The following is a 19,864-nucleotide window of genomic DNA, read 5'->3' as shown; positions in this document are numbered from 1 at the left end:
GGGTGTGTGAGAGTGGAGGTGTGGAGGTGGGTGGGTGGTGGTGAGGCCTTCAGGGGTGGGGGTGAGGCTTGGTGGGATTGTTGTGGCGGAGATTGCCAGTGACGATGAAATGGCTATCTCGGAGCAGATGTCTTTGTTTTGGTTAGAATACCTTTTTTGCTTTTATTGGACCAAAGTAACACATACAGGGTGTGAGGGTCTAGGTGCATTTGGGAGGGTAACCATGAGGGGTGTTATTGTGGTGGAGATGGCCAGTGACGATTGAATGAGTGTCTCGGAGCAGATGTGTGTGTTTTAATTAAAATCATGCTTTTTTTGCTTTCATAAGGCCAGAGGGTGTGAGTGTGTACGGTAGGAGCAGAGGTGGATGCTTTGAGGGGCTGATGGAGTTGGGAGGTGGTGTTGTGGTGGTATGGCTTTCTCAGAGTAGATGTCTGTGTTTTAATTAAAATCATACTTTTTTGCTTTTATAGCGCCAAAGTAACACGCAGAGGGTGTGAAGGTCTAGTTGCAGAGGATGGGTGAGTGTTTTGAGAGGGGAGGGGGGGTTGAGATGGCCGTGGACGATGGAATGGTGCCTCATGTGTTTCTCATTGAGGGCCGAGTGGACGTGCTGCTGGGAAGTTAACGAGAGGCTGATCCTTGTGTGCGTGATGATGATGGTGGTGATGGCAAAATTTCCACTGTGCTCCTCTGCCAGGGAATTGTTCCCCGCTCTCTCAGATGACTTCAGCAGGAGGGTGACTCAGTGGAGATGGTCCACTCCAAGATCAGGCAGCGGGAGCAGCGATATGAAATAACAGCGATGTGGAATAATAGAGATGTGGAATAAGAGATGTAGGCTATGTGGTCACTCTATCTCACACACTCAGGACTGCACAGCAAAAACAAGGATATTTTGGTTAAGATGCTATCAGGTGTTATTGAATGAGTATGGTTTGAAGAGGCCCTTCCACACGCTTGTCTTCTTCCCTGCAACTTGTTGTTTCTTGACTCCAGGCCTGTGTAGACACAACTATGCCAAAACACACATCTGTGAAAATAGATCACCCAGGGATGAGGTTTCCACTGAAAATAATCAGCTGAAATAATCTTCACCCCTTTTTTTTGCTTTTGTTATGATTTATTTTACGGTCACGGTTCAAAGCCATGCATCATCATGGAAGATTTTGAACCTTGATGTTCAAACAGCAAAATGCTTTACAAGAAATGCACAATCATCTGCATTTGCATTTCAAAAATAAAGCCAGAGATGTGTTTTCTTTCTTTATTTCCATATTTTCCCTCTGCTCTACCACTGAATAGGATGGAAAGTGGGGCCTTGGACTTCCAGAAAAGCTGACATCATTTCCTTTGTTTTGAAGTCCCTCTTCTCTAGTCAGACCGGCCTCAATTCAAAACACAATTAGTGTGGCTGACCTCTGGTATTTAAAGCATACCCTTCCGGAAAATAACTGTGCTAACATTTGCATAGTTTGTGTGCGCTCCCTTGTTTTTATTTAAAAATTTTTGTAGACCCAAAGGTCTACTCCAGGTCATTGCAGGCAACAACAAATTGTTCACAGACGTGTAGTAGTGCCTGTTTAAGGTACTTTTTTTTTTTTACTGTTAATGTGCTCGGCAGTTGGCCTAATTAAAAACCAGCAGGGGAACATAAACATGGCATAGTTTCGCAGAAAGGGGAGCAGTCAAACGTCCAAAAACACCACCTTGTTTATTGTTGTGTAGAAACAGTATAAAACTCATTCCGGTGGATACACCCTGCAGGTATTTGCAACCAAATAAAAAAAACACCCTAAAATCTTTAAAATGTGAATACAGTATAAAAAACGGTCCCAAAACCTGTTCCATAAGGTGCCTATTCCAGGGCTACCTTTACTAATACTATTTTTTTCTCCTATTCCAAAATTAAATCTTGAATATAAACATTACAGTACAAAACATGGTTATTAAGGTTTAAGTTCAGCTCCCTATACTATATGTAGATCCATAAGTGCTATTGTTGGTCCCCCCTAATAGGTTCTAAACGAGATAATCTTACCAAACACACCTGCACATAAGACAAAACAACAGCTCAATTTACAAAAAAATACAACAAAGAACAAAACAAGTACAATGCTTTGGTCCTACAATTACTTTCACTCAAGAAAGACAAACAACCAGCTCATCATGTCATACTTCATTTCTCCCCACGTGTGTTGACTTCTCCCAGTTTTCGTCACATCTGTTATTGGATTCATACCAGCTAGTTTGGTTTTTGTGTGTTGATGTTACACAGACTCTTGAGGAGGTTCGAGGCTTAGGTTTCATGTTCTCACGGCCTCATAATTGAAGCAAAGACATTTCAGATGTGGTGTCTCCAGCAACAACCAACAATATTAAACATCCATCTCCATGTTTTGAGGAACCGAGTGCTAAACCTGCACCAGTAGAAAGGTCAGTGTTAAAATATCTTAATACTGTAAACGGTTTCGATACATTTCTATGTGTCTGTTACACCTGTGGCCCATTGAAGTGGACATGTCATACAGAGGGGAAAAAAAGAAATTACAGCATATCGTAATGATAATCGAGAATAAACCAGAGCACTGAATCACACAATTCGAACAGTCTCAACTGAAATTCAAATCTCAGGAGGCATTTGTCATGGTATAAGACCTGTACAACCCATTCACTACTAAAACTGGCCAACATCTTCAGTACTATAACTGGCCAGCCGCACTGTACATCCAAGCTGTTAATTTCATAAAGGCTGGCCATAAGCTGAAGCCTTAAGGCTGTTTCATCTCGACTGTCAAAGCAGAGTCACAACTTTGTAGACTTTTCCAAGAGCATCAATCAGCTTACGGGATAGGGCTACTAATAGCCTTCAACCAAGCTGTTCTCTTTCGTCGCATAAGGTCACAAAATGACAACCCTTGTCCTCCTCCTCCTCAGTCTTGATTGTCTTTTCTCAGTCTTGATTGGCTTTTGTCCGTCTTGATTGACAGTTTGACTAGTCATTGTCTTTGACAGTTTGTCATGTCTAGCATTGTCGTTGACAGTCAAATCATGTCAAGCATGAGCTTTCTGTCCCCTCTGTCCTTTTGTCGTCACTGCTCCGTGACGTGTTCGCTCCTCAGTGCATGATGACGTCGGGCTGGATGTTGAAGAGGAGGTCGTCGTTGCCGCGGCGCACCTCCAGCAGCAGGGCCGTCTCCTCTGTCAGCGCCTCCTTCAGGTCGGAGGTCGTCAGCAGCGGCATGCCGTTCAGCTTCACGATGATGTCGCCATCTTTGATGCCGCCCCTGGAAGCAAGACGCACAGAATGGTTCAAGGTCAGTTCGGTAACCCCCTTAACACACACCCTTACACCACTGTAACTCACTGAAAAAAACTTGTCTATCATCATAGTACTACACCACTTGGACAGTGGACAGATCCAAAACGTCATTGACATTCTGGTAACAGCAAACTTATAACAGGGGCTCTGTCTTAAGCATCTGTAGCTCAGTGTTGGTTAAGTCTGCAAAATGTGTGTTGGCATTTAAATACTGACACATAAGCCAATGTGGTATCAAAACACCAAATCATTATTTAGAGGCAGTCGTAAGCTATAAGATGTGCCTTCATCCACATTTGAATAAATGTGGCGCCACAGACATAATCATCTGAACTTCTTCTTGGAGCATGAAAGACATTTTGTTCCTTATCCAAATAACTTCTAACTAACCTTATCCTAATATCCTCACAGACATCACAATACTACGATATGAGTTGTACAAACCATGGATTTGCTGCAATGAATGCTACATTTCTATGTGCAGTACGTTTTCCTATGCAATGATTTTGCTCTACACGTATACAGTATGAATATATTTGCCACGTAAGATGCATGATCCCTAGTGACCGTGATGCCCTCAGCCTTGGCAAATCCTTCTAACTGTCTAGGTCTCCTGTCTGGTGGTTGCAACCTCAGCATCCTTCCTACCGAAATACTCCCTAACCCAACTGTGCACGTGTTCAAAACCAATGACTGTACAACAGCCATTAGTCCAAGACCATCTCAGTCTGGCACTGAGTCATCACACTGACTGGGTTACTCATAGCCACATATTACATATGGCATTGATACATGTAAATAATTAAAATTAAAGGCCCCTTACATCTCTTAGAGCAAGGCTATTTCTTGAAGCCAAGAAAAGGGGAAATGTTTCCATGAAAGTGATGGAATAATAACCACCCCCACCATGACAAGACCTACTCATGAACCCTTCTGGATAAATCCCATCCGTCAGAAGATCTCTCTCGAGTCTCAAAGTCAACCCTCGATGAAAGAAGGGAGTTATGGATATAGTGTTTGACTCTGCGCTCTTTCTTTGCTTCGACGTGTGGAATGGAGGACCACCTACACTTGAGCAGGGGACTTGTGGACCACCTCATGAATTTGGGACCTGACTCAACACTTTTCACCATAAATGTTGGCAGTGTCAATTCAACACTTAGAGGGTTTAACATAACAGCCCTGGTCCTACTTGCCTATGTGTTGAATTAACATTGCAGAATGTATTGTTTTGAATTGGTGTCTGGATGGAGGACCAAGAGATTTGGGGACCACCTCATGGATGTGGTGTTTGACTTGATACTTGTCAATGTAACTTTCCCAGTGATATTTCAACTCTCTGAGTGTTGGTCATTCTCTATAAGTGTTGATCTGTTTGCCACAGAGTTTGCCACATACTTCTGAGCAGGGGAGTTGGGGACCACCTCGTGGACGTAGATCCCGCTGGTGACCTCTGGGAAGTCGGGGTTCTCCTGCTTCAACTCCTCCACCAGGCTGAAGTGGAAGAAAGAAAGGAATGAAGAAAGAAAGGAATGAAGAAAGAAAGAAAGAAAGAAAGAAAGAAAGAAAGAAAGAAAGAAAGAATAGAAAAGAAAAACATACAGATTTACAAGCTGCTTCCTCAGACAGTCTGAGGCCTGTGCCAATGTTAACAACATATTTCATCTTTATTGCATTATTATGTATTGCTGGCAGTCATCTACTGTATTCACTATTATTCATGAATGAAAGTGGTATTGTTTAAAGTGCTGACAGTAAGTAGGCATTATGCATATTTTGCGGTTCAGCTTCCTGGACTATGAAACCAGTTATTATTTGGCCATGGTTGGTGTTATTTTTCAGAAGCTGGGTCACTGGAACCTCGATACTGACTTGAAACAAAAAAATTTTTAGGTGTGTGTGTGTGTGTGTGTGTGTGTGTGTGTGTGTGTGTGTGTGTGTGTGTGTCCATTGGCTCTTCGTTGGTATTACAGCGTGTTTACATTCAAGAGAATGTGCACTGTATGTAAGTAGCACGCATGCACTAAGTGCCTTTGATCTACACATCTAACCCCAAGTCGATTCTGGAAGACTGTCCCTACGCCTAACTGTAAGTCACTCTAAATAACAACAGCAGCTGAATATAATGCAGTGTAATGTGTCTGTGTGTGTATGTTGAAGCTGTCCTCCTGCCGCTTACCTCGGTGTGATCGTCAGCATGCGTATTCCAATAAAACGCTTCTTAACACTTCGGATTTCTTGAAAGAGATAATAACAAAATGGAGTGAACAAAAGGCAGCGCTAACACAAGAAGCAAACAAACGTCCGTAACTGTAAACACTGGTAAGGTCAAACTGAAATCAATGTTTTGGGTTCTTCATCCAATCTATTCACAATGGGATGTGACCATTTAATACTTTAATAAATCCAAGAGGCAATAAAGAAATGGTGGGTGGGATTAAGGAATAGATACATAACAAAATACCTTTGCTTTGTTTTCCGAGGGATTCGTTGAGGAATCGTGTTATCCTGACTGAAGGGATGGCAAAGGAGATCCCAGCTGCCACTTTCAAGGTGTTGATTCCAATCACCTCCCCGTCCTGCCAAAATGATTCACAAAATGAATTCCTTTTGGTTACACAAACACAGCCATGAATCCATGCTACCTTTGAGATCAAAAAGAGATGAGGAAACTCAACTTACCAAATTCACCAGCGGCCCTCCTGAATTTCCATACTGTAGAGAATTCAAACACATAAGAGCCATGTGGTAAGCTTTTGCTTTTAGAGCCCTGGTTTAGATACTACTGTATGTAGCCTACAGAAACATGTATGTATGTAAATGTGTGATAGTCTGATACACATCTTGGCCAAATTATTTATTTTTTGTATGGGCCTGAACATATTTTTCCTTCCTTGCTGAAACAGAACCTCGCTCCGCATCAAACAGTATCATCATGTCACCCCAAAAAAATTATTCCAACTGGCTCAGCTTGAAGTACAGTGTAACTATGAAAATAAACTACCACCAGCCTTAGAGACTGCCTCCAAAACATTCACACACACTTGCAGATGGAACACACAGACACACACACACACACACACACACACACACACACACACACACACACACACACACACACACACACACACACACACACACACACACACACACACACACACACACACACACACACACACACACACACACACACACACTTGAATGAGGTTTGTGCCCACGGCTGTGTGTGTGTGTGTGTGTGTGTGTGTGTGTGTGTGTGTGTGTGTGTGTGTGTGTGTGTGTGTGTGTGTGTGTGTGTGTGTGTGTGTGTGTGTGTGTGTGTGTGTGTGTGTGTGTGTGTGTGTGTCATGCTCATTAACGTTAGCATAAACAGGCTTCGGTAATTAATGCCCCTGCAGTCTCATGCTGATGATGGCATCCGTTTGGATGTAGTCCATGTCAGACAATTTATTATATGTTTTATGTTTAATTAGAACTATATTATCGTAAATGTATGCCATGTTCGGACACATCAATGGTGAATGTAGAGATTTGGACTAAAAATGCAACATACAAAACTCTGCAAACAAAAGAGTACTTTTTAATGCAGTATGCAGTGATTTGGGCACGAATCACTGCAGTGCTCTCTAAACAACTGTAGCATAACGTCAGGGTTTTTTTTAAGGGACACCCTTGAGGTCTGGAGTTACTAGCACAACACCCGCTGATATATGTCCAAAGAAACCCCTCAAACACAATTTGAGCCCACGGCTGTGTGTGTGTGTGTCATGCCCATTAACGTTAGCATAAACAGGCTTCAGCAATTAATGCCCCTGCTGTCTTAAGTTGATGAACGCATCTGTTTGGATGTAGTCCATGTCAGACAATTTCCTGTATGTTTTTATGTTTAATAAGAACTGTACAGTAGCCTATTATTATTTGTGTCATATTCAGCTATGTCAATTAATGTGGTGGTTTGGACTCAAAAACACTGCAAACTGGGAGGAAAATGGTAGGCCTACAGTATAATGTAATGTTGCCCCCTCCAGCATTTTTCATTAAGAGTTGACATTTTAAAAATTTATTTTGGGGGCTTTTTCACCTTTATTCATCAGACAGCACAGTCGAGACAGACAGGAAATGATTAGGGGGGGAGAGAGATGGAAGGGGTTGGCTAACGAACCAGGGTGAGTCGCAATCAAACACGGGTCGCCGGCATAATGGTACAGCGTCCTAGGTCATTGAGCTACCATGCCCCCATTAGGGATTGTCTTACACTTGTGCATGAACCGTATGTGTCTAAAAAAAAAACCCAAAATTATGGTGTGTGTAATGCTCATTAGTGTTAGCATAAACAAACTTTGGCAATTGCCCCTCCACCCTCCACCCCCTCCACTATGATAAATCGTCTGTGTCTTACGTTGATGATGGCGTCTGTCTGGATGTAGTCCATGTCGGAGTCGCGGATGCCCAGCTCCTTGCCGTCCCGCTGGGCCGTGCTGACGATGCCCGTGGTCACCGTGTTCTGCAGGGCGAAGGGGCTGCCGATGGCCACCACAAACTCACCCGGACGCAGGTCAGTGGAGTGGCCCAACACCAACACGGGCAGCTTTTTCTACATCAGGCAGGACAAGAGAGAAAGAGAGGGAAGGAGATAGAGTGAGAAGAAGAGACAGACAGACAGACAGACAGACAGACAGACAGACAGACAGACAGACAGACAGACAGACAGAGGGACAGGGATGGAGATGGAGATGGAGATGTTTAGCCTTTAAGATTTTCACTGACTAATACTTAAAAAACATACAGTATCATTTTCCCCAGCTCAATGTGCTATGAGGTCAATATGAGCCACTGGCCACTCAGCAAAGAGAGGCAGACAGAGACAGAGAGAACGAAAACAAACGCAGGTCAGACAACACATCTGTGCAAGTGGGCGTATGGGACGCACATTTACAGCAACTACAATATGCTGCCGCGATAAAGACAGAAATTGATTAAATACTAGGAACCAAGGGGAAGAGAGAGAAAGAGAGATAAGCAAATACAACTCAGTAAAAATATTTGGTTAAGAGGGAGTAAGTCATCGGGGAAGCATGTTTAAGCACAGGAGGACAAAGATTAAATGAGTGAGGGAGGAAGGGATATGGAGAGAGAGAGAGGGGGGGGGGTGTTAAGTGAAAACACATGAGTACAGGAGCTGAGAGGATAAATATAAACATCCCTCCACCCTAAAGTCAATGCTGTAAAATAATAACCATGGTTACCTTTAAGACAAACCTTTACAAACAACTACCAAATTGGGTGGATTAATGAGCCACAGTAAAGACAGTTATTTGTGGTCTCTGGCTTCACTTGTGTTTCTCCTGAATGTAAACACTGCCATACACAGCAAATGTTGCAGTGTTAATTCAACTCTTAGGACCAATTAAAACAATGTTCGACACTCAAATTCGACACTCTTAAGCGTTGATTTAACACAACAGTTAATGTGGTCTCAGGCTGACTTGAGTTTCCCCTGAATGTAAACACGCTGCAATACCAAAGAAGAACAAATATAATGTACTGCAGAGAGACCCAAACTTTAGTGAAAATCACTGAAGATTTGAAAGTGTGGTCATGCGCAGTTACTTAATCAGTCTTTTTTGTTTGTTTCGCTGATTTGTTTTGTCTGTGCACTTGTAATGTGACCTTCGGTACTTTGAAAGGAGCTCCAAATACAATGTAATATGTTATAAGTGTGACACTGTTAAGACACGTGAATGGATAAATATGGCACGTCTGTCTCCATGGGGACAAACAGTATGGCAGAGATGGAGCAATATTTAGCCAGTGTCTTTGAAGTTGTTTTGCAGAGCCGTTAGCCAACATTATTCCCCATCATTATAGGCTACATTTACATGCATATGCGCGCACACACACACACACACACACACACACACACACACACACACACACACACACACACACACACACACACACACACACACACACACACACACACACACACACCCTCACACTCAGACACACACACACACACACACACACACACACACACACACACACACACACACACACACACACACACACACACACACACACACACACACACACACCACACACACACACACACCACACACACACACACACACACACACACACACACACACACACACACACACACACACACACACACACACACACACACACACACACACACACACACATCCCGATACACACACACACACACACACACACACACACACACACACACACACACACGGATACACTCACACACACACGCGCACACACACACACACACACACACACACACACACACACACACACACACACACACACACACACACACACACACACACACACACACACACACACCGGTTATTACCTGAGGGTTGACTTTAATGGTGGCGATGTCGGACTTCTTGTCTATGTCCTTGATGGTGGCCTCGTACACCTCCCCGTCGTGCATCTGGACCTTCAGCTCCTGTCGGCCGGACACTGGGGTGGTACTGGACACCACATGGGCGTTGGTCACAATCAGGCCCGACTCCAGCATCACGAAGCCAGAGCCACTGGACAGAGGGACCGTCCGGCCAAACAGAGGATGTCTGGGAAAGGGGAGAGAAAAGGGAGAGAGGGAAGAAGATGGATGGGGTGGCGGGGATGTTTACCAAGGGTGCATTTCTTGAAACCATAATTGTTAGCTATGTGAGCTACTTTGTTGTTTGCAATGCAATTTCCCATTGACTGACAACTACCCAAGTTGCTAACTGGCTAACAGCGATGCTCTCGAGAAATGCAGCCCAGGTTTGGTGTAAGTCCAAGCATAGGCTATCCTAGCCTTGAGCCCAGTCAAATCAGGTTGAGGAAGGGGCTTTAGAAACTCATCACATCAGGGGTGAGCTAAAAAGACCTTTCAAATCCTTCTACATGCAAAAATATACAAAAGCTAATCAGTGCAACAAATAGGTCACAATCATATCAGGCCTCACTGCAGCACACACACGCAAACCCAGCGCCACTGGACAGAGGATGTCTGGGAACGGAATGAGGTTTGGGAGGAGAAAGCCTGGAGCGGTGGTTGTTGATGGAGAAGAGAGGGAAGGCAGAGATTTTTTTCTCAAGACCTCAGGAGCTAGATGGATGTTGAAGAGATTTGAGGTGAATCCAAGCATGTCCTGGTCTAGTCATGCTAGGCTCACATTAAATCAAATTTAGAAAGGGTCTAGGATGGAACTCAACATGGGCAGGGGATGGGCTAAAAGTTTCCCTTATACAAATCCCTCTGCATGCAAAAGCATAGTGCTACAAACAATCAGTGCAAGAAATGGGATTATGTATAATAGTGTTTCTCAGCAGGGGCGGTACAGCCCCCCAGGGGACGTTGGGGAGCCCTAGGGGGGCGTTGAGAAGGATACAATTGAGTTGGGGGCATTAGTCCGTTTCATTTTTTTAATACTAAGGGGGGTGTTGACAGGCTTATGAAGAGGTAAATGGGGCGTTGGCAGGCTTACGATGAGGTCCAGTTGTTCAAAAAAACCCGAGAACCACTGAAGCATTGGGTGCAATTCAATGAGTCGCCTCCCAGTCTTAGGGGCATCAATTCAAAAGACCATGTATTCTCCCTGGAAGTGCATTATATGTGTGTGGTGTGTAGAGGCCTCTTCTCTTTTACTCAGCAACATCATCTTCTAGAATCTACATGACCGCAGAGAACAAAACAGACGAGTGCTTTCTGGGCACACTTCAGAATCTCTTTTTCCTCAAAGCACGTTCAAACAATGGACTTTAAACAAAGAATAAAGAAGATTCAAACTCATAAAAAAAAGAACAGACAGTGCACGATTCTTCCAACGTCCTGATCATAAAACAACACCTCGGCGCCATACTCCCTGGGCAGGACGTGAGGGCTTCTTTTAACCTTCTCACTTGTTGTTCTCTTTAATCTCCTCCTGGCACTTGCAAAAGGACACCGGCAGCCATCCGTTTGTGGACACTGTGGTCCCCAATTGCAGCACAATGGTTGCGTTAACTAGTAATTTGTCCCAGGTGTGTGTGTGTGTGTGTGTGTGTGTGTGTGTGTGTGTGTGTGTGTGTGTGTGTGTGTGTGTGTGTGTGTGTGTGTGTGTGTGTGTGTGTGTGTGTGTGTGTGTGTGTGTGTGCATGAGTGAACACACTACAAAGCCTTCACACTTAAACTGAGTCTTTATTTGAATTTATGACCTCAGTGGCTTAACGACTTGTCTCTTAGTATACTGTACATCCCCTTCAGAAACAATGCCCTCGTTCTCTCTCACACCCGGGCTCTATTTTCTATTTCTGCCAGGGATTCTTGTTTGTTATTATCCTGTTTGGTTCTCCGTGTCTCTTCTTCTTCTTCTTCTTCTTCTTCTTCTTCTTCTTCTTCTTCTTCTTCTTCTTCTTCTTCTTCTTCTTCTTCTTCTTCTTCTTCTTCTTCTTCTTCTTCTTCTTCTTCTTCTTCTTCTTCCAGTCTGCCACTCAATTTCTTGAGGAACAACTCCACACAGCTGGAGCTTTCTTCTACCCCTGACAAACCTGGCCAATACCCAGAAAGTACAGAACCTCACCCACACAAAGGAAGTCGACACCTAAAGTGCTACTGACCCACCTATACGGAACAACCCTGAGCGCAGCTCGAGGTATTCTCTCAACCTACTGATGACACGAGCCCTCCGTCACACAAACGAAGTCAAAAGACATCCATAAAGTATCCTACCTGAGCAACAGCTGTAGTGTGGACCGCAGGAGCTACCTTCTTCACCTAGACACAGTAGACAACACAAGCCCACATCCCCATAAAGGACGTCAGCACTCATCCCTAAAGTGCTGCTCTACCTGAGGAATGGGCACCACAACTGGAGCTATCTCCACCTGACAAACTACCCACACAGCACAAGCCCTCACTCACGCAAAAGAAGTCACATCCATCCACCTGGACACTTTATGGCCACCTTGTCTTGGCTACTATGTGCCACTTAGCTAAGGCACATGTGAACACTGTGGACACTTTACACTTTATATTTTTGGTGTGTGTGTGTGTGTGTGTGTGTGTGTGTGTGTGTGTGTGTGTGTGTGTGTGTGTGTGTGTGTGTGTGTGTGTGTGTGTGTGTGTGTGTGTGTGTGTGTGTGTGTGTGAGAGAGATGCCTTGGCAATAAGTATGCAACAGTGAGCTATATATGATTATTTTATGTGTAAATATGTGTGTTATGTCTTGTGGACAATGTCTTTATGTCTTTATTTATGTGTGTATGCTACTTGACACCTTAATTTCCCCCTGGGATCAATAAACGATACTCTACTCTACTCTACTCTACTCTACTCTACTCTACTCTACATATGGAGTCCTACCTAAGGAAGATGTGCACCACAGCTGGAGCTATTGACAAACTACAAGTAGTCAAACTGGAGTAATCTTCCCCACCACATTTTCAACCACTGACAAACTTACCACAGATGGCACAAGCCCTCACTCACATAAAGGATGCAAACACCCATACCTAAAGTGCTGGCCTGTCTAAGGAACAACTATACGTATACATGCACTCAGCTGGAGTTATCTACTCCACCTACTGATATATAGACAACACAAGCCATCACTCACATAAAGGATGTCAACACCCATGTCGTAAGTGCTGGCCTACCTGAGGAAGAGCTCAATGTGGACCACAGCAGGAGCGATCTTCTCCACCACGTCAGCAATGAAGTTGAACTTGTACCGCGGGCTGTTGGGATGTATTGGACCTAAGGGGCACGAAAAAAATGAAATGGTACAGGTTAGTATATTGCTCAGTAAATGTTCGCCTACATTATGAAGCATTACACTATACAGTCTGAAATGAACATGATATGCACAAAAGGAAACAAATCACGAGTCATCTTAATTGCAGCAAATCAATTATGTGTTGATATAGGGGGCACTGTAGCGCAGCGTGCTAAGCCCCCCACATTTGGCCTTGCCCGAGGGGACCCCGGTTCGAGTCCCACCCTGTCTTTCTGTCCCACTCGCTTCCTGTCACCATCTCAGACTATCCTATCAAATAAAGCCCCTCATAAAGCCCCTCAAAATATATATATTTTTAAAAGTAGGCCTATGTGTTGATAAATCATCAGTGTGATGAAGTTCCTTCAGATTTCTTTGGGAGGTGCTCCACAAGGTTCTTGAGTGGCTTGTTGTCGCCCATCGCAAAGAGTAGCCTACATAGTGTAATTTCATCTAAAAGAACAACTTCTTTACCTCATGATGAAGTCATGATATTTAATCACCGTTCTTGCAAGAGGAAATGTAAAGTTTAAAGTGAGACTTTGAGAACAGACAGTGCTGTTCTTCCAGCCTTGAGTATTTTCAGCACAGTGCTGGGCGTATTTTCCCCATCTCATGACCGTTTCCTGTGCCTGTCTTGGCACTTCAGCAGGACACACACACACACACACACACACACACACACACACACACACACACACACACACACACACACACACACACACACACACACACACACACACACACAGACACACACAGACACACACACCCTTCCTTTTGAAACCCTGGCTGCAAAAGGATGTCATTCTTTAACAGTTACACCCATGTACTGTCCTAGTGACCCAAAACTGATGAGGGTGAATATTTCTGGTATGCCTTACTGAGCTGACTCCATTTTTCCAACAGGGATGGTTGGTTGGTTTAACCATTCTCAGTGATTTGGCACAAGGAGCAGGACTGGAAATAGCCATTTGAGTAGCCAGTCACGATCAGCGGTAGATTAATCGCAACGCAATTAATGTTTAGCTCGAGGCTGCAGGCCTACATTCTGCGATGAGTTAGCAAAACCACTTTAGTCTGTGGAAGGCTATGGGGTTCATTTCAAAACCCCAAACTTACTGTAGTCATCTTGTAAGCCTCTCCAGCCAAAACCTCAGTGCGCCACAACCGTTATTACAAAGAAAGGGGAAAAAAATGACTCGTACTTTTCCCCCAAGTGCACTTCTTGTCTGGATCTAAAAAAAAAAAAAGTGGCCACTAAAATTACCTCATCCAAAGCTATGGCTAAAGGCTAGACACACCACCACACCACACCACGGTGAGGTGGTCAGCCAGTCAGCCAGCCGTGCCATTCGACTTTCCACTGGGAAGGCTGGCCTCCCACCAAAACCCCAGCCTGACTGCTGCTCGACTTGGCTCAGGGGCAGGGCTGGACTGGGGGAGAAATGAGGCCCGGCCACTTTTGGCTTAAAGGGGCACCTCATAATTAGCTGGACTGGGGGAGAAATAGGGCCCGGGGCACTTTTGCATTACGTAAAGGGGCCCCTCATAATTAGCTGTGCAGAACTGACTCACCTTTTTTTTACATTTCTGAAAATAGCGGCCCATGAGGGTGCAGGGCCCAGCAGGGAATGCCCGCTATGCCAGATGGCCAGTCCAGCCCCTGCTCGTGGGCATGGAAAGAGAGAGGCCTGCCAGGGCCCCTGTCTCTCTCTCTCAGCTGACAAGATAATGACAGCCATGAAAGTGCCTATGTAACTCTACATGACTATTTGCAGTATAGGGCCACTTCCTTGAGGTACAGTAGGCTAAGTGAAACCTTTTTTTTTCTCCTCTTGTTGGCATCACTCTGCACTGCTGTCCAGGCCATACTTAAAGGGAGCTCTGGGCTCTCTCTGGACATGCTTGGTCAGTGGAGCTACAGGCCTACCAGTCAGGTAAGGACACATGGCATTGCTACTTTTTATAACTGGAAGGAAAGGCGACTGAGGACGTTGGTTTGATGATGTGTCCCGGAGCTGTGCATCTCCTGCGCTGCACCACAGTTAGACCTTGGGCCTGTGCAGTGTCTAAACTCAGTCTCCTGTAAAGCCTTTGCCTCTAGTCTGCATCCAATGGGTTCAGGAGATGCTCACATACATAGATGAGGAGACAAGGCTTTAGATGTGGGCAATACCAGCTTCAAAGTTGAACTATTTCTACTAGTGACCAAACATGAACTCATACGATATGACAAATTCACATGCATCTAGGTACTGTAACTGAAGAGCTGTTCCAGGTTTATTATAAATTGATAGTTTTGTAAATTATGGGTATACATGAACAAATGAATTATGGCTACAAATGACTGTTTCTACTGTTGATCCACCTGCATGCCATCATGGGTAACTGGGTTCAGTACAAAGGCCCTACTCCCCCATACAGAATTCAGCTTTTGAAATCAGAGACAGTCATGAATCCCTCATCAGAGCCCTGGTAAAAAATGTGATGACACACCATATGATTTTGAAATCATTGTATGCTCCCATAGACATTTTCAGCTCCTAACGTGGTTAATCATAAAGGTTTCCAGTTTTTTTTTTTTACAATGCAGACAGACCGCAGCGCCCCGATGCTAATACATAGGCACAGGCAAGGAAGGGAGCCCTCTAATTTTGGTTGTTATTTGGGGTATCAGCTTTAAAGCACTTGTACATTCCAGCTATTGGCGCTCCGTGAAAAGAGTAAAAAAATCTTCCCAGCAATGTGAAAGGGAGTCAGAGGACCTAAAAGAGGCCTTATTCTATTTGGAGGAGTGCAAGCCAAAGCAGCAGGTCCCATAACTTAAGGTTTGCAGCCCGATAAACTACCACTTAAAGGGTAATGACTCACAAGCTTACGACTCTGGCGTTTTAGGGGCTAAAATTAGGTCAACAACTGATGAGGGAGGAAGCACACACATACACTACTACAGACACATGCACAGTTACACACACATGCACGCACGCAAGCACGCACGCAAGCAAGCACACACAGTGACTGCCAACAAACACACACACACACACACACACACACACACACACACACACACACACACACACACACACACACACACACACACACACACACACACACACACACACACACACGCACAAAGACATTACCTATGCACAAACACACTTGCACACACACCAGAACAGCAGAATCTCCGTCATCCACGCAGACATCACACACACACACACACACACACACACACACACACACACACACACACACACACACACACACCCTGTGTCTGCTCACCGATATGCATGCCAACACACACAGACACACAGACACACACCAGCAGCATCTCTCCCTCATCCAAGGTCTGCTGTGCTGGACTGCGCTGCGCTGTGCTGTGCTGCACACCTCGCTGCTATCACGGCACTTCCTGTCCATGCCGCCCCACAATTCCTGCCTTCTCCCAGCGGGGCCCTTAAGCCAGGCCAGAAGAGTGTTTAACACTGCTCCTCTGTTTGCCATCCAACCAACCCCCTCCATCCTCCATCCTAACCGCCTCCATCCACCTCCTGGCTCTCCTTCTAACACCGCTGACCTCCACCTCCACCTCCTCTGTCCCCATCCTCCACCTCCAACACCTCTATCCCCATCCTCCACCTCCACCACCTCTATCCCCATCCTCCACCTCCATCACCTCTAACCCCATCCTTCACCTCCATCCTCTCCTGGCTCCATCCCCATCCTCCACCACCTCCATCCCCTCCATAGCTTTCTCTCCACCGCCCAGCCAGCTGTTGTCTGACACTGACCCCCAGACAGAGAGGGGAGAGAGGGGAGGGAGGCCTGGGGAAGACAGAGGGCAGAGGCCTGCCTGGGATGACTTGGGCAGACAGACAGAGGGGAGAGGCCTGCTGGCTCGCAGACACAGGCAGAGGCTGGCTGCTTGCTGGTTTGGAACGTCTGTGGAGGGTCGTTACTGCAGCAGGGGTGCAACATGCCGTTCGGGCAGGGAGGATGGAGATGGCTTGTCTTTTTTCAAGCACGTCAACCTCTCTCTCTCTCTCTCTCTCTCTCTCTCTCTCTCTCTCTCTCTCTCTCTCTCTCTCTCTCTCTCTCCTACACATTCGAGCTCCCCCCCACACACACATAGTGTAAAGACATTCACTTATGCATGAAAAATGTGTGCATGTGTGTCTCTCTGTCTCTCTGTCTTTCTGTCTGTCTGTATGTCTATCTCTGTCTCTCTCTCTCTCTCTCTCTCTCTCTCACACACACACACACACACACACACACACACACACACACACACACACACACACACACACACACACACACTCACACACACACACACACAGACACACACACACACAGTGGAAGCATACTACATGCTGACAATAACAGCACTCCCCCCCCCCCCACACACACACACACACTTCATTCATGCCTGATTTGCAGCAGGGCTGTAGTGTGGTGGTCGTGGTGAGCCCCAGAGGGCTGCCTCCGGGGGTGGCTGTGGGAAGTGGCCTGGTGGTGGTGGTTGATGCTGGGTTTTGTGGCTTTTTACGTCGGCGCCTGCCCATTAAAACTGTCTGCCTGAGATAGGGCTGCCTGCCAGTTAGTCACACAATGCCGAGCTGCAGTAGCCATCGACTCTGGAGCTCAAAGCATACTACCGTGATGGGTCATTATTATGAAGGGGTTTAAAATCAGATGTTCAGAACAGCGCAGTGCACACAGTAAGACCAAAGATTCTCTATTCTGCATTTAGAACGTCTCTGTTAAGACACATGAATGCGCCTACAATATTTCAAAGCCAAGTCTAAAGTTGGGGCAATTAATTTCTTTACCATTTAAAAACATAGTATACATTAGGTAGACATGGCACAAAGAATAACAAAAGAGAAAGTTTCTGTATTGTTATAATGTGTTATGACGGATAAAACAAGACCTCACCTAGGTCAGTTTCGCAGGCGCCTTTGTGGATCTGCGTGACACCGGAGAGACCTTGTTGGAGAGCCTTGCGGCTCACCGCCTTCAGTTGGCACACGTTCCCGTAGGTCTTTCCATCGCTGCCGCATACCTTGCTTGTGAATCGGCACTGACACACGCCTTTGGACAGCCGCTTGTTGGCAGGGTGCTTGCATTCCAGCCCGTCGCCGCAGGGCAGGTCGTCTTTGCGGCCGCACGGGTCTCCTTCGCCCTGTGCGCAAACCAAACAGCAGTTGCACCGGTCGGGGACATACCCGCTCGGGCAGCTGGGGCTTGGGCAAGTGCTCACGTCGCACCGCGCAGGGCACTTGTTAGCTTTCGTGGGCTCCGCTTCCACGAAACTCCTGATGTACAATAAAACTGCTGCGAAAACAAAGCTGTACACCTGCATCTTTAAGCTATACGACGTGGTGAATCGTTACTAGGCAAAAGAAAGACAAAAAAAGAAAAGACGAAGTAGTCGCCGAAGTAAACAAAACTACAATGAGTGCATCTCCAGATGGCCGGCGTTGTGCGTCTCAAGGGTCTTCTTGCCTACGCCAGGCGTACACAGTTGGGAGATCCCCATTCAAAGAAGACAGACTCTCTTGCTGCGCAAAAAAGAAACAATCCTCTCATCATTTGGGGGAACACAATGGCAAGTTCTATTTTGTGCTGCAGGCAAAAATCGTGAGCAATTACACTGGACTACTCCGTAAAACAAAAGTGCAAGTCTCCTGAACTGTTGCAGGACAGTTGGTTGAATGAGTTAGCTGTGCATGCACGCGCTGCTTTTAAATTCGTCTCTAACCGTGCACTGCTCTCGGCTCTCATCATCAGCGAGACTGCTTTTCCCGTCACAGGAGGCGGAGATGTCGGACCAGTCGGTTACGCACGTTTTTGCGCACCCGTTCGTTCCCGTGTAGTTTCCTCACAGCACAGTGGGATGTTTGCACTGATGTACAAAACTTTTCATCACCATCTTCAGATGGTCTCACATCTGGCGATGACTCGGAAACCAAAATGAAGTCAAAGAATGAAAGAAGTCTTTCGCAGTGTTATGCGAAGTCAAAGATAAACAAACCCTACACATCACCACATTCACTCGCGTCAGTCGCGTGCGCTGCCTGCACAACTTTTGTTGATCAAGTGCACTCAGAGAGTGCACATAACAAACACCGCGTGCACTCAAAGTGTTAAGTAATTCTTCAAAACATGATGGCAGGGTCCTGCCGAAGCCACCTTCATGGTCCATTTCAGGTTCCCAATGCACAGATACTGGACAGGTCCAGAGCCCTTTGCTGCCACGCAACTGTCCATGTCCTGACTTGGCGAGATGGTTTATTTAGTCAGGGAGTATAAATACCCCACCGTGTCAGTGTTTCTCGTCAGCCATGAAAATATTTATTTGAAATAACACAGTCAATCATTTTCAGCACTTACCGCAAACAAAGTTGCCGTTGAAAATGTGCATTGGGGACGTTGTCACCTTTGTTGCGTCAAATAAAACAAAGTCTATATCTCATATGGGAGTTGAAGGAACTGCAGGTCCACATTCTGTAATGCCGAATAGGCCTAGTTGTTGTCATGATGATATAGCCCTATCTGCCCACGTCCCTCCGTTATTAATTTTCAGGTGCTAGAAAGATGAGTTTGATTGGCCAGATGTTCATATTGGATCCATTTATTTCATCATTTTGTTTTTGTTTTTCAGTCTGTAAAAAAAACGTTGCTTATGCTTGAACCTTAGTTCTAGGTAGGCCTGCTGTGAGAAATCAACCAACACACACGCACGCGTTTGAGAATCTCA

General features: G+C 45.5%; 1 protein-coding gene across 1 annotated transcript; it reads right to left on the bottom strand.

The window, feature by feature from the left end:
- Positions 1-1,688: 1,688 nt before the first annotated feature.
- On the bottom strand, positions 1,689-18,876 carry htra3b (HtrA serine peptidase 3b). The gene is made up of 9 exons (XM_063187099.1): positions 18,040-18,876; positions 12,986-13,085; positions 9,708-9,930; positions 7,722-7,916; positions 6,005-6,037; positions 5,787-5,901; positions 5,502-5,559; positions 4,721-4,816; positions 1,689-3,287 (listed from the first exon to the last, which is right to left on the bottom strand). The coding sequence occupies exons 1-9, from the start codon at positions 18,464-18,466 to the stop codon at positions 3,119-3,121; spliced, it is 1,416 nt and encodes a 471-aa protein (XP_063043169.1). The 5' UTR covers positions 18,467-18,876; the 3' UTR covers positions 1,689-3,118.
- Between the last annotated feature and the right edge of the window lie 988 nt (positions 18,877-19,864).

The sequence above is a fragment of the Engraulis encrasicolus genome, chromosome 21 (genome assembly GCF_034702125.1).
Source record: "Engraulis encrasicolus isolate BLACKSEA-1 chromosome 21, IST_EnEncr_1.0, whole genome shotgun sequence".
Classification (NCBI taxonomy): Eukaryota; Metazoa; Chordata; class Actinopteri; order Clupeiformes; family Engraulidae; genus Engraulis; species Engraulis encrasicolus.
The sequence above is the reverse complement of the archived record's forward strand: the minus strand, read 5'-3'. Positions and strand labels throughout refer to the sequence as shown.